At 48.4% G+C, this 22,580-nt stretch overlaps 2 protein-coding genes across 3 annotated transcripts; one reads left to right on the forward strand and one right to left on the reverse strand.

Moving 5' to 3' along the window:
• Positions 1 to 748: 748 nt before the first annotated feature.
• On the forward strand, positions 749 to 18,483 carry ARF1 (ADP ribosylation factor 1). 2 transcript variants are annotated; one of them, XM_047776330.1, is made up of 5 exons: positions 749 to 860; positions 16,398 to 16,582; positions 16,661 to 16,771; positions 16,876 to 17,000; positions 17,159 to 18,483. In XM_047776330.1, exons 2-5 carry the CDS (start codon positions 16,435 to 16,437, stop codon positions 17,318 to 17,320), a joined length of 546 nt encoding a protein of 181 aa, XP_047632286.1. In that variant the 5' UTR covers positions 749 to 860; positions 16,398 to 16,434; the 3' UTR covers positions 17,321 to 18,483. The 2 variants fall into 2 exon arrangements, with proteins under 2 accessions (XP_047632286.1, XP_047632285.1); XM_047776329.1 differs by having other exon boundaries at positions 766 to 900.
• A 1,424-nt stretch (positions 18,484 to 19,907) lies between these two features.
• Positions 19,908 to 22,272, reverse strand: C4H1orf35 (chromosome 4 C1orf35 homolog). The gene is made up of 8 exons (XM_047776338.1): positions 22,103 to 22,272; positions 21,846 to 21,996; positions 21,651 to 21,696; positions 21,477 to 21,556; positions 21,186 to 21,258; positions 20,934 to 21,019; positions 20,207 to 20,332; positions 19,908 to 20,121 (listed from the first exon to the last, which is right to left on the reverse strand). Exons 1-8 carry the CDS (start codon positions 22,194 to 22,196, stop codon positions 20,064 to 20,066), a joined length of 714 nt encoding a protein of 237 aa, XP_047632294.1. The 5' UTR covers positions 22,197 to 22,272; the 3' UTR covers positions 19,908 to 20,063.
• Positions 22,273 to 22,580: the final 308 nt, after the last annotated feature.

The following is a 22,580-nucleotide window of genomic DNA, read 5'->3' on the forward strand; positions in this document are numbered from 1 at the left end:
TCTCCCAATGCCTCTTGATTGGGGTACCCTTCACAGCAGCAGGAGGGTGGTGGGTGAGTGAGCTCAAGTACCACAGAGGCAAGGGGAGGCCGGGGACGGTATGGAACCCGGGTTCTGTGGAAGGCCACAGTAGGGACCACAGTCAGGCTCTGAGCCTGGACAACGTGGAGAGGGGCAGCGACAGGCCTCATCTCCCTTCTGATCAGCCCAGGGAGGCTTCCTAGAGGAGGGAGCTCCCCTGTCACCTGGACCTCGCCGCAGAGGCCACCCCAGGTCTGTTCCCTGCCTAGTTTTGGCTCCCTGCTCAGCTGTGCTACTAGATGCCCTCCTTCTTTATTTGATCTTGCGTCTGCTTCCCCACGTCAGCTCCTCCCGCGAGCAGAGAGCTGCGTAGGTCACTGCGGTCACCGGGACTGAAGCTGGGGAGGAAAGCTGGCACCCGGTTGCTGCTGTCCCGGTCCCGCAGGGCCCACTGGGGCCTCAGTCTCCACATCTGTGAAATGGGTATTTGTGCTCAACCCCGTGCAGACAACAGTTAAACCCGCAGAAGCACAACCTGACTCTTCTGAAGCGGTGAGGTGGGCGGTGGGAGGCGGGGAGGGGGGGGGAAAAGCAGGGTACGCGCAAGCGCAGTAGTGAGCCTGGCGATGTTCCCCTGGCCCCGCGCCTGCCTGCGGTTTGTCCCCGCCTCTTGCTGGGAGTTTGCGCGTGCGCGCCAGGCGGGAAGTGGGCGGGACCGCCCCGTTCCCCAGCGTCCCCCGCGGCAGCAGGCACTGACGTGGCTGCCGTCAGAGCCGCCATCTTGTGGGAGCGAAACCAACGCCTGCCTCTGAGCAGCAGCAGCGCTGCGGCCGTCGAGGGTGAGGCTGGGCAGGGGCCGAGGAGGGGGCGAGGGCCAAGGTGAGGTCTGGCGTGAGTCTGGGCCGGGGCAGTGGGGGCCGAGGCCGGGGTCGAGGTGAGGCCGGGCCGGGTTAGGGCCGAGGTGAGGCCAGGCCAGGGGTCGAGGCGGGGAGCCGAGGCCGGGCGGGGGGCCAGGGTCGAATAGAGGCCGGGGCGAGGCGAGACGGGGCAAGGCAGAGGATTGAGTCCAGATTGGGACCCGAGGCCGGGCGGGTGGGTGCGGAGGGCTGAGCCAGGGGTCGAGGCTGGGATGGGGGTCTAGTCGGGGCCGAGCCGGGTCGGAGGCCGTGTCGAGATTGGGGCGGGGGTCAGTCGTGCCGCCGGCTCACTCCTCAAGGCCCCCAGAGCAGTCAGGGCGGACGCCCGGAAGTACGGCCCGCAACGCAGGCTCTCCAGGAAGCCGTGCTTCCTGCTCCGCCTGCGAGACCTCCTGCCTTAGATTCGTTAGGACCAGGAAACTGAGGCCAGCGGCCCGGGACGCGGCCAAGGTCACACGATGGCCCGGGTTTGAGCCCAGTTCCTCTTTGCTCTGGGGACGGGGCCGGTGAGGCGGGGCGGGACCCGGGTTCCTGGGCGGGTGCTCTCTGGGCCGGGGGTCTGAGTGCGAGCGCTCGTGGCCCCAGGAAGCCCCCAGATGTACGCGCCGGCCGTGTAGGGCCCCTTTATCCAAGCTTGGTGTGCAACCCTGGAATTGCTTACTGGGTTTCTTTGACATGGATAAGAACATTCTTCTGAGCTGGTGAATTTTTAACCTGCCTCTAGAAAGACCTGTCCGGGGTTGAGGCCGGCCTCCCTAGCAGAGCGCTCTAAAGGTTTCTTGTTGCCCAATGCAAGCGGAGGGAGTAAAATGGTAGCTTTGTTAATAAGACCTGGCAATTAATTAGAAAGTACTTAAAATATTAATCAACTAAGCACTTCTGAGCTTCTTAGAACACCAAGTTGCTTTTTTTTAAATGAATCAAGCAAAATTGCACAAGAAGTCATTGGCAGGAGATGTAGTTGATGTAATTGGTGTTGGAGTGGTCAGCACTAGTTCTTGTTTCAGAACAAGTGCTCAGCATTTTTTTTTCCTGCTAGCTGTTTGCATGGTTGCTCCTGCTTTTCTGACTGTGTGTGTGTCTAAAGGAGTATGAGATCCCATGGCGCATGCTGTGTGTGGTGTCCTTAAAGGTTTCAGCAGCCGTCTTGAGTAGCCAAAACTGTAAGAACTTTGAATGCCTGGTGTTGCTAGCTAGGTCCAAAATTAAGAGGAATTGAATGTGTGTATGTGTATATCACAAATCTGGCCACTTTGAGTGTGCTGTCTTCTCAAAGGTTTTCTCTGGTTAATGAGTGGAACATAGTGTGCCTTTTCAGTGGGAATGCTCTGTTGAAGATAAATCCATGTGTCCTGGGCATTAGAAACCTATTTCCCATGAGCGCTAACTTCTGATACAGGTATTCAAAGTTGCTACTTGAGAAAGATTTAAGATAGTTGGTTTGGATAATAGCTGACTCACACGCTGTCTGCTCATCGCTACAAGAAAGTTAGTAGAAAGCAAAAACTGGTTCTGTGCTCCTCACAGTTCTGGTTTTTAAATCATGTGGTCTAGCTATTTGCTTTGCCTCTTGCACAATGTGAAGAGGACATTCAGACCAGCTAAGCCACCTCTACCAAAGAACAGACTACAATACAGGCTTCAAACTACAATAAGGTGCGTCTTGACATTTTACTTTAGTAAAATTCAGTATGGACTATCAGCTACTGAGGTGATCCCAGAATCAAATGGCCGTAGGAACAAACCTAACAAAGGGGAAAAACCTTCATGTAAGTTCATAAATGGTATATTAACTTGGTTTGAGAGAGTCGAATCAATTTTCTTCAGATTCTTCAAATTGAATGTTGCTTTGCTATGTGAATTTAAATCTGTTCTTCTTGATCATAGGTCAGGCTCACCAATCGTTTCTGCAGCCTTCCTGAGAGTTGTGATCAGTTGCTGAACTGGTGTTCAGATCCAGCTAGTCTGTGCTTGCCATACCATTTATGACTGTCTCTGTGCATGTTGTCCCATACATACCCTTTGAGCTTACAACCTTTGTAGGATTAGAATGAAGGAAATAAAATGCACATCTGTCAGAGGTGGTTGGGAAAGAAATGTGAAAGATTCTTTTCAGTTGGGATCTTAAATAGGAACAGCTCTTTTGCCATACCTCTACTCCTCATTGTTGTGGATGGTGCTGGAGATATCCTCTTAGAACGATCTGAAGTGAAGTGGTCTTTTGGAAACATTTTGACCTAATAGTGGGTTGGGTGTAACCTTTCTATTGGCAAGTAAAGGGGGGCTTGGGAATGTCTGAGAATGTGTGTGTGTGGGGGGGGTGACTTCAGAGTAATTAAGTGAGCCAGGTTGAAGGGAGAGGTGCTTCATCAGGGTCTTATCCTCTTATGATTGCTATAAATAAATTCTTTAAAGTATGGTTGTACTGTATCTGTTACCACTATACAGCTGTGTTGTTATTCTGGAAGGTAGTTCAGCATTCTCGGATGTATCAGATGGCCTGATTAGCTGGAAAAAATGTGGCAAAATTTAGTACCAAAACATCAAAGCTCCTTATTCCTAGGAGAGTCTGTTAGTCCCTCACCCAGTCCTTTCACCCCAGCTTCTTCATGTGGGTGGAAAGGAATAGTGTAGCTGCAGGTCGCAAGGCCTAACCTCCATATTCCTAACAAACCCATGTTTCCTTGTTTTTGCACACATTGAAGACAAGAGCTTGGCAGCCTATCATTGAAGAGTGGGATTGTCTCTGACTAAAAGGAAGAGACAGAAAAAAGCATACAAGGCAGGCACATTTTACAGACATAGTAATTGGGAGTGGTTCTGGAGGAGGCAAACATTTTTACACACCTAAGGCCACAGGGGTCACTGTTAGTATACAACATAAATGAATAGAAGCCCTTGTTGTGGTCCATGTACATTTTCAGAAATTAGAAATGTATAGTACATTTTAGAAACATTAATGTTTAATCAGAATTTAGTAAGTTATGTTCCTCAGAGGGATGCCTATAAGTTTGCTTCCAAAGAGCAAGTCATATGTAAAATAGCTAACATCTTTCAGTTTGTATTGGGCATCCCACCCACATATTACAATGCTGTATGTGGGAGCCAAACAGAAAGCTTAAACGGAAAGCTTAGTTCTAGGTCTCTGAGATCCTGGTAGTTTTTAACGTGAAGTTTTTTAAGTATCTGGTCAATTTGACTTAGGGAAAAATGGGCAAGAAAACAATTTCAGGCTTTTGTCTAGACTCACTTGTGAAGAGTAGGAATGAAGGCAAAGTTAGATGTGCCAGCATTTTGATCACAGGATTCAGAATAAAGGGTGTCTTTAAAATACTGCCGTTGGAGTTCCTTGGTAGCCTAGTAGATAAGGGTGCAGTGTTGTCACTGCTGTGGCTCAAGTCATTGGTACAGGACAGGTCCTCTCCCTAGCTTAGGAACTTTTATATGCTGTAGGCACAGGTGCTCCCCCCCCCCCCGCCATTGCTGTTCACAGTGCATTTTCCTATCATCTGTAGATGAGCATGCAGTTGCTAACTGATTGAATTAATTATTACTTTATATTTAAAATAACTATATTTTTTTGTTAGTTTTAGCATTTCTCTTCCGTCAAAGTGATATGAGACCTTGCAAATTCCTGAGGAGATTAGTGAAAATCTATTCTTTGTCACTAGTTGCAGGTACCTGAGGGCAGGTTTAGGAAGCAGATTATGTGCACATTCCTCCTGTGGTATTGAACATTTGCTGAGATGCACATTTGCCCTGAGTAGTTAACTGTATCTCTATAACCCAGATTTCCTCCTCACTGGGATGTTAAAGGAATGTTCAGAATCCACCACACTCATGTACACATTTAAACTAGTATGAAATTCATTGTTGACTTTAGTTTTTTTTTTTTTCTGGCAAACTAATTTTTAGGAAACGAATGTGTAAATGTGTATGATTAATCTTTTTACTTTTTAATTCTTAAGGCCCTGATAAATGTTCTTTTATGATTCTTCTCTCCGTGACAGTGAATCCCTTGTGTGCCCAAAGAGGTGGCCAGTGGAGAAAGGTAGAGATAGGAAGATGGGTGAGTTCTGGGCAGAAGAGGCTCCGCTGGCAGAGTATAAGGCAACAGGACACAGAAAAAGAAGTGGACCCTGAGTACCTATCTGGAGGCTTGGGAGAAGGTGCCATTTGAGCAGAGATATAAAGGAGTGTGGGGTCCTATAGGTCTTTGGGAGAAACAGGAAGCTTCTCCCAGGCAAGGGAGCAGTAAGTACAAAGGCCCTTAGGTGGGAGTGCACTTAGTGGTTTTGGAGACTTGCCAGGAGCAGAGGAGGAGAGAAAAGCCAGTTGGTCCTTGGAGTAGTAGCTCCATGGAAAGGGTATATTGGGAATTTGTGGGAGAATCTTGGACTCTGTCAAATGAGGCGGTCCTGGTATTTAGTACATTTGGTAGGAAGAATTAATTCTTTATATGTCTTTCATATAGGTGAAAAAAATCTGTTTATGTCTTAAACATAATTCTCTTTCTGTTCATGTACAGAGTCAACTTTGGGATTGGTGTGTGTATGGCTTTAATTTCTGGATTTTCCAGGAATAAGACTGCCTTACAAAATGAAAGGTGATTGTATTTTGTTCTTTGCAGAACCTTACCAAGAATTTTTCTCTGTTTCCAGGGAGTGGGGTGGGGGACGGATTGAGACTCCTTCAGGGACACCACAGTCCCTGAGTATCAGATGGCAGTGCGTTTGTGGCAGTCTGTCACTGTTTTTCATTTCCCTGTTAAATTATTTGGGGCAGCATGCGTTTTTTGTCTGATATATATGTTGGTTCGCTTCCCTGGCCTCGCTCAGTGGGTTATGGATCTGGTGTTGCTGTGAGCTATGGTGTAGGTCCCAGATGCAGCTCGGATCCTGCATTGCTGTGGCTGGTGCTATAGTTCAGATTGGACCCCAGCCTGGGAACCTCAATGTGCCATGGATGTGGTCCAAAAAAAAAAAGATTAAAATTAACATCCCATGGCATTTCTTATCACCACCTCTATGATCCAGAAAGGGAGCTATTTTCTGTTATTCCTGGGCAATACCAGCTTCTTGGAGAGTGAGGCAGAGGGCATTCCAAGTGCTCTAAGTTGGTGCACCTCTCATGCTCCTATCAAGGGTTGCAAGAAGGGCAGTTCTAGTATGGGGCTTGCTTCAGCATTTGGGGGATCTAACAGAGGCTCCCAGCTATTGCTGCACTTTAGTTTTCTGAGTCCTCCAGGAAGCCCATGTCAGAAAAAGAGGTGGGGCTGGAGTTTTTAAATTTTGTTTTCAAAGTGAAAGTTCCTACAGGCAGAAATCAAGTTTTGGAGATTAGTTTAATCACTCACAAAGTCCCCTTGTGCTGAAAAACCCTGCAACTCTTGAGAAGTTTGAGGAAGAAGAACTGGGCACTGGCAGCTCATGGTTAGTCACAGTTCCCTTTTTCTTCAAGGGTGTGTGGAAAGGGATCTCAGTAACCCTGACTTCTCCAGAGCCCCACCCTGGTGCCGGGAGAGGGTCCTATGCACCATGGATGCAGGTGGCCTCTTTGAGAAGACACAAGAACAAAAACCACAGACTTAAGCACATTTGTGGTAATCACATAATTGAAGTGGAGTGATTAAAAACAAACTAATGTTATTTACTTCACAGCAGAAATCAGAATCCCGAATCATCTTTCCCTTCCTTGTTCTCACTACTAGAATTGAAACATGGGGCTCTTATTTGACAGGCGCGCATGCCCTTTCTGTCAAGGATCATGGGGGTTGAGACTTCAGTAGATGGAGTTGTGTGAATGTGTGAGTTTCTGCAGCTGAAGCTTCTTTCTAGCTGCATTGAGAGGACTGACTATAACTATGGATCAGCCTTTGGCATTGCTTGGTTCAGAAGCCTCTATGAACTAATTTTACCATTGAGGTGAGGTGGAAGGGTGAACACTGTTGTTCCGCTTCAGTTTCACCATCTGTCAGTTGGATTCACTGAGTATTGTTGAGCTTTTTGTGCTTAGAGCTGTTCTTATCACACAGCTACTCTTATACAACTGTGGAGACTGTTAGCCCCATGGTGTGTTGAAGGTGCACTGGGAAAAATAAGGGGGAAAGACACCCACCCTCACCCCCACCCTCTGTGGAAGGTGGCATCTGAGCTTTGCTTCAGAGGTTGTGTTAAGGGCTCATTGGGCATGGCATGAATCAGTGTGAGAGGAGACTGGGAGCACACCCGAGGTTGGAACATGGGCCTGAGCATCTTGTTGAGGAATTCCAAACCAGTGATCCTCATCTACTGGATTGGATTGAAACACAATTCTAATTGACTTCCAAAGGACCACTGATGTGCAGAATTAGTAAACTGGGAGTTACTGTCATGGCACAACGGAAATGAATCTGACTATGAACCATGAGGTTGCAGGTTTGATCCCTGGCCTCGATCAGTGGGTTAGGGATCCAGCATTGCCATGAGCTGTGGTGTAAGTTGCAGACACGTTTCTGATCTGGCATTGCCGGCAGCTGTAGCTCCAATTAGACCCCTAGCCTGGGAACCTCCACATGCCTCACAGGTGTGGCCCTAGAAAAGACAGACAAAAAATAAAATTAAAATAAAACCTAACACTAACCAGAACCCAAAAACCAATGTGAACCCTAACACAAAAACTAAGCCCTAAAAAAAAAAAAAATTAGTAAGCATTTGGTGGCAGGACACTTTTCTGGGTGTCTGGGTGGTTTAGAGTTCCCCGTAGTTTCTCAAATCCTGTTATGATACCTTTCAATCTAAATTACTTTATTTTCCTTCATTTTCATCTTAATTTGTTACACATTTTAATGTTGTAAGGTCAATACATATTTGTGGTTTTGGTCTTTTGATTTTTACCCCACTCAGTAACAACTTCTTTAGACTTAACTCGTTTGGAGTCAGATAGAGGGTGTGTGTGCCCTTAATGCCACATTGGAAGTGCTCATCAGGGTCCAGGGCGCTGACCACTCCACAGTAAGGGGCCCAGGCACCCACCACCAGGTCTGTAGGACCAAGCTATTCCATCACTGCTGCCCTATCCACAGCTAGTATACTCAGAGATCCTGCACAGCTGCAAGAGGCCAGAAAAAGGTTTGCTCTGGAAGGCCTTGTGCCCAGAGACAAATCTGAGAGAAAATACCAATGAGCAGCCAGTTTTGCCACCAAGATGAATGTACAGATCTGTGAGAGATGCTCCTGATGCAGTATCCCAGTGAGGCCTCAGCTTGTGGGTATCATCAGCCACTTGTTGGAGGCCATGTGACTTTTGGGTTCATAGGTCCTACATGGATATTGCTTTCATTTGGGCTGGCCAGTCTGGTTATATGCTCCCATCGTAGATTTCAGGGCAATGTAAGTGTGTTGGTAATGTGCTTTGAGGGCAGTTATGTTAAAAATAGTAAATAAAACCTTTAAGACTATGAATAAGGGAGAATTAGAAAACATAAGTAAATATGTTCATCAGTTAAATGCTTTGGTTTTTGTGGTTAGTGGTAAGTAGGGTTAATTGCAGTCATTTTCCACATTTGCCTTGTGGTTGGTGTGCTTGTTCCATTAGACAGTAGACAGTGGCTCTTGGGTGTTCATGTTCATATAGACCAAGAGCTAGGTTCATTAGATTCGTGAATGAACCTGATTTCTTATTGTTATTTTAAGGATTTCACCTTGAATCTTAAGCTGACAAAGAGTGATCTAAATTGAAATCGACTGGTTGCTCCTCCTAAGAATCATACTTGACAGGAAATTTTGGGATGCAACTTGCAGGTTAAGGACCAGCCTTCAGCCTTCCATTGTTAGCATACTGGCCTCTGGGTTTCTGGCTGGCTTCTGGGTTTTTGGCACTCAGCCTCCTTCCTGGGGGTAGGTGTGTGGGACTGCTGCAAAGAGGGCAGGTCTAATACCTAATTGATTCCTGCAAAACATCCTGAAAGTTTTGTTGTAAAAAAAAAAAAAAGTCTCTTACTGGAACTCACCTTTAGATGCAGACCAGAATTACACAGTTCTAGAATGTTTTTGCATGTTCTTTCGTTTATTCTTTTTCTTTGTATTGAAAGTTCAGAGTCAGGGTAAGTGAAATGGGTAAAGTTGGTCAAAAGGTGCAAACCTCTGGTCATAAGATAAATCCTGGAATGTAAGGTACAGTATGGTGACTGTAGTTCACCATTTGTATTGTATATTTGAAAGTTGCTAAGAGAGTAAATCTTACTTAAAAAATTTTTGCAGGGGAAAAAGGGGTGACTGTGTGAGGTGATGGGAGTTATTTTTGTGGTGATCTGTTCACAGTATATACACATATCAAATCATTATGTTGTACATCTGAAAATAATAGTGTGTATGTCAGTTATATTAGAATAAAACTGAAGGGAAAAAAGTTCAATCAAGTTAATCACATCCTTCGAGTGTCTCAGGCAGAGTATTCTTCCTTCTGAGCATGTTACTATCTTCATCACAGTCGTGTTAGGCCCGTAAGGTGTATCTATCACTAGTATTGGCACGTTTAATTTTCTTCTTAAACTAATTTTCATAAAATGGTGACAAAATGTAATGCTGTACTCAATTGCTCAATTACAGAAAAATGTCAGCTACAGAAATGGAATGTTGGACTAATAGGATAATGACTTAAGGCTTTATTTAATCTGATGTGCTCAAGTCCCAAGTTGATGTACAGAAAGCAGTTTGTAGCAGATTACAGTATGCGATATTACCTATTAAAGTGCAGGACACCCCCCCTTTAAAATTAAATCCTACATGTCATTAATTAGGCTTCTTAGTGGTTGATAATCTAAGCACATATGCGACTGCTAGAAGAATGAATTAAATCTTTAAAGAAAATGTTTTATAATGTATATCAATTCCTCAGGAAAATATTCACTTTGTTAATTTTTCTTAAATTAGATACTAAAACTGCCATTAGGAACCATAGAGCTGTATACATTTTACTGTATGTACCTTACACCTCAATAAACTTGACTTTTATAAAAAGCAAAGAGAACAAAAGTTCTGATGTCACCTAGCTCTTCATTTGAGTGGGGGATTCATCTCTGTGATCCCTTATTTAAGAGGGACCAGAGCAGCCCACCACATCTAAAGCGGAGAATAGAATCCACACTCTTGTTTTTTGCCTCCATGTTTTGCTTCCCAAGCCATGCTCTAGATTAGTGATTTCTTCTTCCTAATGATTCCCAGCAGTTTGGGTCATCTTGATATCTGTTGTTACAGAGATTCTGTTAAATAAACCAGCTCTAACAGTTTCAGAAAATGCGACAAACTTTCCTTCTGCCTGAGGCAAGCTGCACAACTCTGAATGTAGGGTAGGGCTCTCCCTTGCTTATTCCTTAGTCCTTTGAGGCTTGTTAGGAGGTGCAGCAGATATAGGTAGAAGTTATGGGTACATTTATTTCTCTTCAACAGCTAAACCAGTCACTCCGGATTCATTTACTGGAGTGGAACGGTTGTAAACTCAAGTTTTTTCCTCCCTGCACTGGCTTTCTGAGGGGGGCCCTTTGTTGGCCTTGGCCTGTAGCCTAGAAGATCTTTGCCAACCAGTTGTGTCCTGTTTTTTGCTGTAATGTTGAAATGCCACCCTGTCATTGTTTCTGGTATTGAACCCGCAACCTCATGGTTCCTAGTCAGATTCGTTAACCATTGAACCACAACGGGAGCTCCGGAAAAAAAAACTGTTCTAAAGGGACTGCATCTGCTCAGGAAAGAGACATGCTGTTGTTACTTTTACATCTTTTTTTTTTGTCTTTTGTCTTTTGTTGTTGTTGCTATTTCTTGGGCCGCTCCCGCGGCATATGGAGGTTCCCAGGCTAGGGGTTGAATCGGAGCTGTAGCCACCGGCCTACGCCAGAGCCACAGCAACGCAGGATCCGAGCCGCGTCTGCAACCTACACCACAGCTCACGGCAACGCCGGATCGTTAACCCACTGAGCAAGGGCAGGGACCGAACCCGCTACCTCATGGTTCCTAGTTGGATTCGTTAACCACTGCGCCACGACGGGAACTCCTACTTTTACATCTTGTCACGCACAAAGGTGGGCTCAAACAAGGGCTCTTTTGAGAAAGTCAGTGTCTTCACAGCTAACAGATACTCATGATTAGTACAGTGAACTGGAAAAACAGGTTTTGACCTGAGTGGGAGGGATCCTGGTAGAGGAAAGGGTGAAATACTAAACAGGCCTAGGCTGGGTGTCTTGCAAGTTACAACCTGTGCAGAGAGGCCAGGAAACAACTCTGGTGGTCACTGTTGAACATTTCTACTGTGACAAATTCTGTGTTAGGTCAGGAGCCACCAGGGTCCCTGGACCAGGTGTGGGGCAGGTATAGATTTCCTGTATAGTGGGAAAGACCAAGTGTTATGTGTAGCATCTTAAACCCTAGAGTTCATACTCATCCCTGTCCAGGTTCAGCCACCAAATGTGTGGCCCACTCCCTCTTTGGGGCTCTAGGACTTGGACAAGTTTAAAAAACATGTGTGGAGGGCAAGGACCACGTTGGTAACCAGACTGCAGGGCCAAGACAGGCCAGGGACAGTGAGTGGGCAAACACATTGGGCTCTGAGGGAACTGCCAAGAGCATGACAGGAGGAGGAGGTTCTTGGACTGCCCAGTGTCACAGCTGTGACATGACTGTATTCTGAGACTGATGTGCATGTCGTTGGTCTGCTTTCAGGCCCATTTTCCTAGAATGTTCCAATAGTTCCACATTGGGATTGGGGAGAATACTGATAACTTTTTCATCCCATAGCCCCAGGTTTTTGTGTCAATTTGTACGCAAAGTATAAATAGCAGTCTTCCATCCTGCCTCCATAGCGCCTTCTCTGCCTTGTTCTAAATGAGCATGCTAATACTGTTTCTCTCTGTGTCAGCTTTGGACAGTGAGGGTTGGCCCTTGACACCACAAACAAGTTCTGGCCTTAGCTTCCCAATACCCAGCAGTGACAGTCACAGTATCATGACTGAATAAATATTATTCACTGCTGAGTCACATGACTGGCTTATGTTTTCCCTCAGGAAATCTTAAAATGACTTCCTTTTTTTCATTTTCATCCTTGGCTTTTTCGGTGTACCTGTCATTGGTTTTCCCCAGTTCCCCTAGAACTGCCAAACCCCACGTTTAAACCAGTATAGGTACACATTCGTCTTTTCCTAAAACAGCTCCTTCCGGCTCCAGCTTGGGCCGGTTGCTGTGCAGTCCTGCTTGTGTATCTCCCTGTTGCTTTGGTGGGGGGCTCTGCATGCCTGTGGCAACCTCTAGAAGGCTGCATGTGTGATGCCTTGCACTTTTGACCCCTTGGTTCTGCTTGACACTGAATTGTGCTTTGGCTGATACAGAATTATAGGTTGAAAACACTGCTAATGTTTCTCTTGGGGGAGCAGTTTTAGGTTCACCACATAATTAAGAGAAAGGCACAGAGATTTCTGATAAACACATAGCCTTCCTTACCATCAGCATCCCTCACTGGAGCAGTGCATCTGTTACTGTTGATGAACCTACATTGACACATCATCCAGAGCCCACAGTTTGTTTACATTAAAGTTCACTCTTGGTATTGTGCATTCTGTAGGTTTGGAAAAGTGTATTAATGACATATCTACCATTGCAGTATCATACAGAATAGTTTCACTGCCCTAAAAATCATTTTGTATTCTTTGTAACCCTGTAAAACCACCGAAAAGATCTTTTTACTATCTCCACCGTTTTGCCTTTTCCAGAATGTCACATAGTTGGAATCATACAGTGTATAGTATTCTTCTTTTCACTTAATAATGCACATTTAGGCTCCTCTGTGTCTTTTCATGTCTTGATAGCCCTTTTAACTATTGAATAATATTCTGTTGTTTGCATGTACTGCTATTTGTTTATCTACTCATCTACTGAAGGACTTTGTGGTTGCTTCCAAGTTGTGGCAATTATGAATAAAACTTTTGTAAACATCAGTGTTGCAGGTGTCTGTGAATATTAGTTTTCAGATCCATTGGGTAAATGCCAAGGAGTGTGGTTGCTGAATTATATGGTTAGAGTATGTTTTGTGAAAAACCTCCACACAGTTTTCCTATTGGCTGTACTAGTTTGCATTCCCACTAGCAATGAGGAAGAATTCCATTGTTCTGCATCCTTGCCATTGCCAGGTTGTGTTTTGGATTTTGGCCTTTGGTCATACTAATAGGTGTGCAGTAGTAGTTCATTATTTTAATTTGCATTTTCCTGGGGACATATGATGAGCATCTTTAATATTTTGTTTGTTTGTTTGTTTGTCTTTTTAACTACTTCTTGGGCCGCTCCCGCGGCATATGGAGGTTCCCAGGCTAGGGGTCGAATCCGGAGCTGTAGCCACTGGTCTATGCCAGAGCCACAGCAATGCGGGATCCGAGCCGCGTCTGCAACCTACACCACAGCTCAGGGCAACGCCGGATCGTTAACCCACTGAGCAAGGGCAGGGACGGAACCCGCAACCTCATGGTTCCTAGTCGGATTCGTTAACCACTGCGCCACGACGGGAACTCCCAATATCTTTGATCCATTTAAAAAAATGTTTTTCTGGCCACGCCTACAGCATGTGGAAGTTCCCAGACCAGGAATCAAACTTGAGCCATAGCAGTAACCAGAGCCACAATGGTGACAATACTTAACATGCTGAACCACGAGGGAACTCTCCCTTTTTAATTTAATATAAAGTTGTTATTGTTGAGTTTTAAGTGGTGTTTGTATATTTTAGATGATAGTCCTTTATCAGATGTATCTCTTGGAGATAATTTCTCCTAGTCAGGTTTTGTCTCTCACAGAGAAGAATTTTATAATTTTAATGAAGTCTAGCTTATCAGTTATTTCTTTCTTGGGATCCTGTCTTTGGTGTTGTTATCTACCATATCCAAGTTAGATGTTGGTATTTTAAATTGCTCTTTTTAAAATTGTGTGTTTCACTTAGGCTGTGAAATCTGCCATGTCTCTGTATCCTAATGCCCTGTTATTTGTGGGCATCAGATCCCCTCATCATGTTGATACTGAGGCTGTTGTGTGTGTGTGTGGGGGGGGGTGTTATGGGTTTTGTTTTTATTGTTTTTTCTTTTTAAATAGTATATTTTCTGTTTTGCTTCTCTTAAGAGTTCTGTCTGATTCAGTCATTTCCATTAGGGTCTTCTTAAAGGGAGTTAGGAGCTGTTTGGGGGCCTCCAGATGCAAGAATCCATAGGTCCTTGCTTTGAGGCCTCCAGGTCTCATGAGCAGGTCCACCTGGGCACTGTGCCTCCCTGTTGACTTCACTGTATCCCTCTGTTTCCAGTACACTGCACCCCATGCCTTCTGCCTGGATAGTAGAATCAGAGCTCCTGGTTTACTTACTCCAAAAAGGTCCCACTTGGTCAGATTTAGATCTCACCAAAATTTGTTGTCTTCCCACCCTCCACACCCCCAACACTTATCTCTGTCCTTTTGAGTCAGTCATCACTTTTCTTTATTGGTAGTGATTTTAGGAGTAAGTTGAGATAAATGTGTGAGTTCAGTTCCTTCTGTCCTCCATAATTTATCATCCTCTATGTTTAGGAAAATTGGCTGTCTGCAACAAAGGAAGTATATATTAAAGATCTTTTTTTAAGTTTTCATTTTATATATAGGTAATATTCAAAATCGAAAAGAAAAAAGTATCAAGTGCACTGAAGCCTGCTGGAAGGGGCTCTACTGGGCACACTTAGACCCACTGGGGTGGTTGTTCTGATCCACTGAATAAACTAGAATGCATGAGTTCATGCCATATCAGTACACAAAGAAGGGAATGGTGGTTCCTTGCAGTAGAATACTAACAGCTTTGAGAATGACTAAATAGAAAATCACCATTTGACAGTTTTCATAGCAGTAATTCAGCCAGGAAATGTCAGAGTGCTGAAACTAGAGGGTGGAAGTTGGATGAGGAGCAGGACATGTACATAGTCACCCAGTCCTCACTGATGACTAGGCAAAAAGTATCTTACAGTGGAGACTTGACAAACTTAAGTGGAGATCTGGCAGCTCCACCTGAGCCTGTCATCAGAGGTGACATGGAACAGTGGGGATCTGGGGCACGCCCCCCAGGTGGAGTACAGTGGGGCATGCCTGGTTACCCCAGCAACATCCATCCAAAGCCCAAAGACTGGGAGCTCATGGTTACTTCCTGGGATGGGGGATTAGGAATGTAGGGCAAAGCCCCTTCCTAGCCTTGACAGTGGCTTCCATCCACCAATACCCTCTCAGTGATCCACGTGCAAGTAGCTCCCCACCTGCTTGGAACTAGTTCTCTGGTTCATTTGGTTTTCTGTCAACACTCACACAGAGTTCTTTACAGTTGAAAGCTACCACAGTGTGGCTTCACTTAGATGCTAAAAATCCAGATTCCTTAGCTATCAGCATTTGAACTTTCTCCCTTCTTGTTTGCAACTAAAACTGTTAAAGAGTGAAAGTGCTGAATGTGGAGGGGCCAGGCCTAGGCTGCCTTGGTGCCCTGGGGACATTTCAGGATGGGAGATCTCCTCTTCCATGAGCAGCACTCTCCCACAAGTGACAAATTACGGTCACTTGTGCCTTCTGCAGATCTGGGTGTCTGGGGCTGGCTGGGCTCTGACCTTGTGTCCCAGCCAGCTTGATGGTATCCCAGTGTTTCTGCTCTACTGGGTAGGGAAAGCCTGGGAGGAACATGTTCTTGTGTGAGCATGTTGCTACACGGAATAGGCCTTCTCTCGAGGATAGCACTGACCATAGCTTTCGGCAAAGTGTCCCCTGACAGGCTCTCCAGGACCATTGCTGTGAGTTCACCTTTAGACTGCATGCCTTCATGTGCTACCCTAGAGCCCAAGTGTTTTCACCCCCTGGTCCTACCTGCAGGATGTGCTAAGCTCTCAGCATGTTAATAAAGGTTGGCTTTTGGTCTCTGCCATGGGCCCTTCTAGCTCCTTGTGCTTTGGTCATCTTAACATGGACTGTGTTTCACTGAGACTTGGGGCAGTTGGGAGGAATGGTAGGACCTGGCAGTGGTTGTTTCTGGCTCCTTGAAGAGCTCTGTTAGATGGTGGAGAATCTAGCATTCATTTGAAAGCCACACCTCTTCATGCATGTTGGACATTACCTCCCACAGTGGCAGGTTGAAGGACTTAAAGGTAAGTTGCCCTGTGACCTTGGGCGTCATTTCCGGAGATAATGGCAGCAGCTGTTTCAAATTCCGGTCATCCTTATTCTAAGATTCCCATACTCTCCCTTCTAAGGGTAATTTGGGGGCTCGAGAAGCAGGTGGATGGGTTTGTCTTGTTTGGAAACCAGCTTATTTATCAGCTTATGCCTTAAGTTTCCAGGAGAGATAGCAGAGCCTCTGTCTGTCTGTGGGTGAGTGGGTAGGGGTGGTCTCTCAAGCTGCTCCTGTTCTGCTGACCCTGGACAGCACAGAAAGAGACCCAGGGGCTTCTTGTTTCGACAGGTTTCTCTGGCCAGTGTTGCTCCCACCAGTCTACAGCATGGGGAATATCTTTGCAAACCTCTTCAAGGGCCTTTTTGGCAAGAAAGAAATGCGCATTCTCATGGTGGGTCTAGATGCTGCGGGAAAGACCACCATCCTGTACAAACTGAAGCTGGGTGAAATCGTGACCACCATTCCCACTATAGGTGAGGAGGCTGGGCCTCGGAGGCTAAGGGGTAGCAGTGGCTCTAGGGAGATGCTCACCTTGGGTCTTACTCCTCCAGGCTTCAACGTGGAAACCGTGGAGTACAAGAACATCAGCTTCACCGTGTGGGACGTGGGCGGCCAGGACAAGATCCGGCCACTGTGGCGCCACTACTTCCAGAACACGCAGGGTGAGGGTGGAACCCAGTTGTACCCCTCGAGGAGGGCCATGGCCTGTAGGAGAGGTCGGCAATGTCCTCGGTGCCTACACTAATGCTTACTCCTCCCTTTGCAGGTCTCATCTTTGTGGTAGATAGTAATGACAGAGAGCGTGTGAATGAGGCCCGAGAGGAGCTCATGAGGATGCTGGCAGAAGACGAGCTCAGGGACGCTGTTCTGCTTGTGTTTGCTAACAAACAGGTATGTATGACTGAGCTACCCTGTGTGCTGAGTGGTGGGCACATGTCAGGTGGTTGGCCTCTCAGGTCTGAGGGTCTGATGAGGGAGTAACAGGACGGGTGGAAAGGGTTCCATGCAGTTTCCTTGACCCATGCCTATTGTGCCGCCTCTCCCACCAGGACCTTCCCAATGCCATGAATGCAGCCGAGATCACCGACAAGCTGGGCCTACACTCTCTGCGCCACAGGAACTGGTACATTCAGGCCACCTGTGCCACCAGTGGTGATGGGCTCTATGAGGGACTGGACTGGCTGTCCAATCAGCTCCGGAACCAGAAGTGAGCTGTACACCTCTCTCCTCCCCTCTCACTCCCTCTTCTACCCTTGCTTTACTCTCATGTGGCAAACGTGCCCCTGTGGTGTGAGTGCCAGAAGCTGTCTCCATGGTCAGTCACAGTGTGCTTCACCATGCTGTAAATGTGCAGACGCAGCCTGCAACTGGGTTTTTATTTAATGTAAATAGTTTTTGTTTCCAATGAGGCAGTTTCTGGTACTCCTATGCAATATTACTCAGCTTTTTTTATTGTAAAAAGAAAATCAACCCACTGTTTAGTACTGAGAAGGGATTTTAGGCACACGGGTCCTCTAGGAGTCACGTGTCAGACAGGCCCAATCCTCCTCCTCTGGGCTTTAGATCTGTGTTGAGATCCATTTTGGTGGTTGGTTTTTAACCCAAACTCAGTGCATTTTTTAAAAATAGTTACAAATACAAGATAAGGAGAACACTTGAACACACAGAAGGGAGAAATGTGCCTAGTGTAGGTTCTGCAGTAATCGCCTGAGTCCAGTCCACTGGTGGTCTGTTTCCCATTGGGAACATGAAATGAAATGGAGCAGAACCAGCCATGATCCATTCTGCATGGTCACAATAGGATCCCTCTGATTGGCTCTGTCTTGGGTCATCCCACACCCCATTGCGTTTTTGCTTGTATTTGTGCTCACATGGCCGCCCAGGAGATGGACTGGAGCTGCAGCCACTGCTCCCAGACCCCTTGGAGGAACCCCAGCCTTTTCTTGAGTCAACATGGGCACCTTGGTTGGAACACTCTGGCTGGAGCGGGAGCCCTGCAGTCCCCTTGCTTGCCTGCTCCGGGCTCTCTGGGGTCTCACCAGCAGGAGCATGGGTGGTCATCCTAGAGCCCCAGCCCCTTGGAGCCCCTGTCTACATGTGCTTTCACGCCCTTAGCCTGCAGGGGTCAGATTTGCCATCGAAAATGATAACCTCTACTTTTTTCTTTTGTATTTTGATAAACACTGAAGAAGCTGGAGCTGTTAAACTTTATCTTGGGGAAAACCTCAGAACTGGTTTATTTGGTGTCGTGGAACCTCTTACTGCTTTCAATACACGATTAGTAATCAACTGTTTTGTATACTTGTTTTCAGTTTTCATTTCGACAAACAAGCACTGTAATTACAGCTATTAGAATAAAATCTCTTAACTATTTCGTGGCTCTCCCATGTTTGGGTGTTCCTGATTGACAGCCTGACTCCTAAGAGGTGGGCAGGGACAGCAGCTTGGTCTTCACCTAGGGAGGCCAGCATTGCCCTGACCTGTTCCATTCCCTTTCTGTCCACCCCTTCCCTGGGCCAGCAGGCACACTGCCCTAATCCCATCCCCCAACTCCTCCCCATCTTCATTTCCCTGTGGCCAGGTGTGGGTATGTCCCAGTGCCTTTGTGGTGACTTCCTCACTGCCTCATTGTTGGCAGTCCAGCCCTTGGTCCCAGTCTTTGCAATACCAGCTTCTAAGGGACAGCAGGGTCACCACATGGGGTATGCCCAAGAGACTAGGGCCAGGGGTGGTGTATGGAGGAGGCCCTTCACCCTTCCTAAGTGCCCCCGGCCACATTCCCATGTTGCTACTACAATGATTGACTGTGCCTGGCTAGGTGCTTTGTGCCATAGACCCCCTCCCTCTTGACCTGGAGCCCTTCTTGGCACACTGGGTGGGGCAATTGGCAGGCCAAAGCCCAGGTGTCCTTCCCCCAGGAGGCAGGCCACCTAGATAATATAGTCTGACAGGTTGAAAACCAGTTGTCTGTTCTGAAGACAGAATTCCCTCATTTCTTTTAAAATCAGAAATAAGAATCTCACAATAATGACTCCAGCCTGGGTTTTGTCTTTATTCCAATGTGTCTATAAAATGTTTTCATTTTTTTCTGTGGACAGCCTGGTTGTATGCACCTCCCAGCCAGGGGGAGGGAGCCCAGTGCCTTTGCAGCAGACACATGGAGGTAGGTGGGACAGTCAGTGGTTAGGAAGTCCCTTAGTGACCTGGGGAGACAAGCATGGCCTCAGGTACAAGTCCAAGTCCACCTCTTCATGATCTAAGTGCCCAGCTCAGGTTGCCCCTCCTAGCATGCTCACCCCTCTGCAGCTGAGCCCCTTTGACCCGTGTGGCGTCCTTCTGGCCACACATGACCCAGGGCTCTTGGTACACCTGATGTCAATATGAGACTCCGAGATGCTGACCACCAAAAGGACAGTGCCCTTCCCAGTGGGATCACAGGTAGCCTTGCTAGAACCCAAGAGATCACATCTTCACACATCACTTTCTTTTTTTTGTCTTTTTTTTTTTTTTTTTGCTATCTTTTTGGGCCACTCCTGCGGCACATGGAGGTTCCCAGGCTAGGGGTCGAATCCGGAGCTGTAGCCACTGGCCTACGCCAGAGCCACAGCAACGCGGGGTCCGAACCGCGTCTGCAACCTACACCACAGCTCATGGCAACGCCAGATCGTTAACCCACTGAGCAAGGGCAGGGACCGAACCCGCAACCTCATGGTTCCTAGTCGGATTTGTTAACCACTGCGCCACGACGGGAACTCCCACACATCACTTTCTATTATGACATATGATAGCAACCTTCCCTTTAGTATGAAACACTTTCCACTTAAAATAAGTTTATTTACGTACAAAGAGTGAGTCAGTACAAAGAAAAATAAAAGCAGCCGTAGTAGGCCACAGTTAAGCCTGTTTCGAGGCCTGGGGTGATCGCCATAGGCTAGCCCTTCAGATCTCTGGATCTCAGTTGCTGTCCTGCCGGCGCTTCCTCTTGCAACAAGGCGAGGAGTTGGGATCATGCCTAGGGAGACCAGGGGACACCTGGCTTGAGGGCCCCTGCCTGCCCAGTACTCCCGCCCTCTTTACCCCCAGGCAGCTGCACCTACTGGATGGAAGAAGGGGACAGTGAGGAATGTGACCCCCTCCCATGCTCCTTTTCTTTCTTTCTCTTCTCTTTCTTGTGTTTTTTCTTCTTTTTCTTCTCTTTCTTGCTCTTCCTGTGGCTCTCAGGGCTGCAAGGGGAGTACACAAAGTGCCAGTGCCTCTGGGGCTTTGGAATCTAGCCAGGGATGGGGCTGCTGCAGTAGCCACTAACCATGTGTAGCCATTTCAACCTCAAGTCACTAAGGGCAACTCCTCAGTACCACCTGTAGCCAGCAACTATCACCGTCGGGGGCACAGACACTTACTTGCATTCCAATCGTGGCAGAAAATCTGACGATCTCATGGCCCCTTTCCAACCCTCCCACTGGGATTTTCCCCACTCCCACTCCCACTCCACCCTGCACTCTTGGGGCCAAATTGTGATTCCCCTCCTGTGCCACTCACACCCCTCGCTGGGCAGCTAGAGCAACGGGAAGGGGAAGTGGTTCACCCCCCCTCCCCCAAGACCCCGGAAAGTGGCCCATGTCTGAACATTCTCTTGGGCCCCTGATCCCACTGAGGAGTCAGGGGGCAAGTGGAACCGCCCCAGGGCTCACAACCTCCAGCGGCTCCCCCCCAAAAAAAGGCTGGAGCTAGGAATTTTACTGACTGATGGAGCAAACAACATGCAGAGCGAACCGAGTTCTGTGTCCTAGTAGCACGGGTAGGGTCCACTTATCCAGCCCTTACCCTGGCTCCACCTTCTCCTCTGACCGAGGCTTCTTCTTGGCCGAAGCCAGGGAGACCCCTGGCCGACTGCTCTCCACGCGGTGGTGCTGCCAAGAAAAGCCACTCTGGGGGTGTGCGGGCCTGAGAACCATCCAGAAAGCCAGTAGGGTCTCTTCGAGGGGAGACGATTTGCCCCACGGCCTTCAACAGGAAGGGACACTCATCCCCACCCCCACCCCAACATGGGATAACCAGGATGTCGGGAGGAATTACCGTGAACACCGAAAGCCCCAGTTTAGCGGCCTCTTTGTCTTCCCGTGACAGCGCCACTCGCCCTGCAGAGCCACTGCGGGGACGCGGGTGGGGACCCCCCCCGCCACAGTGAGACACCCTCTCCCGACAGCGAGGACCACCCCCATCCCCACCCGTAGGCCTCCCTAGAGAAGTGATGAGTTCAGACGACCCATAACGGCTTCCACCTGGGCGGCAGACAGCGCCGAGCCCCGGGGAATTGCACCCTCGCGATTTCTGGGGTCCCCGAGGACCACCTCCCCAGCCCCGCACCTGGAGCTGCCCAGGCCCAGGAGCCGGTCCACTCCCTTCTCGGGGTCACTTCCTTCCCGCTTACAGACTTCGACAAAGTCCTGTGGGTGGGGGGAGTGCAAGCGCTCACCACAGCGTGGGGTCTGCCCCCCCGCCCCATCCCGCCCCTGTCCTCCAAGAGGGCCCACCTCTCACCTCCTTGCTCAGGCCCGTGGGCTGCTTCCTTACGTTCCTGTAGCCTCTGCGGGGGCCGCGCGTGAGCTTCAGAGAGTGGCGGGCCTCTTCTCGGCCCGCGCCCCCGCCCCCCGCCCCCGCCCAGCCCCGGTCTCCGCCCTACCCCCAACCAGAAGGTAATTCCCCCCCGCCCCCAAGCTCCCGAGGCTCACTCACAACGCTGCCATAAGCGCTTCCTGCTCCGCCTGCCTCACGGCCTCCAGCTCCTGTTCCCGGCTCAACCCCGCGCCGTGCGCCCGGCCCTTGGCGTACCAGGTGAGGTCACGGCCCTTCTGCCAGCGGCCCACCGGGGCCATCAGCGAGTTGCCTGTGGGATACCGAGCGCCGAGTCCTCGGTATGGCGCTGCAGGTTGGCGTACCTCCAGCCCGAGAGACACCCCCGCCGCCGCCCTGGGTCCCGGCACCCCGCTCACCCAGGTAGTTCTCCCTCTGTTTGTCAGTCTTCACATCCTCCCAGCTAAACTGATCCTGCCCACCGCGCACTCCACCCCGGCTGGAGCCGAACATGGTGCCGGCTTCCCGCTACCCAGGGCCCACCGGCCCCCGTTTCCACCCCGCGCCGCACGCAGTGACGTCATGCGCGCTTGCACCGCCCCCGCCTGCCTCTAACGCCTGCGCACTGCTGTGGCCCTGGCCAAAGTCGGAAGCTGCGGCAGATACCGCCGCATTATTGGAAGCCACTGTCGTGGCTCACAGGTAATGAAAGGGACTAGTATCCATGAGGCCATGGGTTTGATCCTTGGACCGGATCTGTGGGTTAAGGATCCGGTGTGGCCATGAGCTGCTCGCAGAACCGGCTCGGATCTGCTGTGGGTGTGGCTGTGGCTGTGGCTGTGGCATAGACCCGACAGCTGCAGCTCTCGCTAGATGCCTAGCCTGGGAACTTCCGTA

The sequence above is a fragment of the Phacochoerus africanus genome, chromosome 4, assembly GCF_016906955.1.
Source record: "Phacochoerus africanus isolate WHEZ1 chromosome 4, ROS_Pafr_v1, whole genome shotgun sequence".
NCBI classification, from domain to species: domain Eukaryota; kingdom Metazoa; phylum Chordata; class Mammalia; order Artiodactyla; family Suidae; genus Phacochoerus; species Phacochoerus africanus.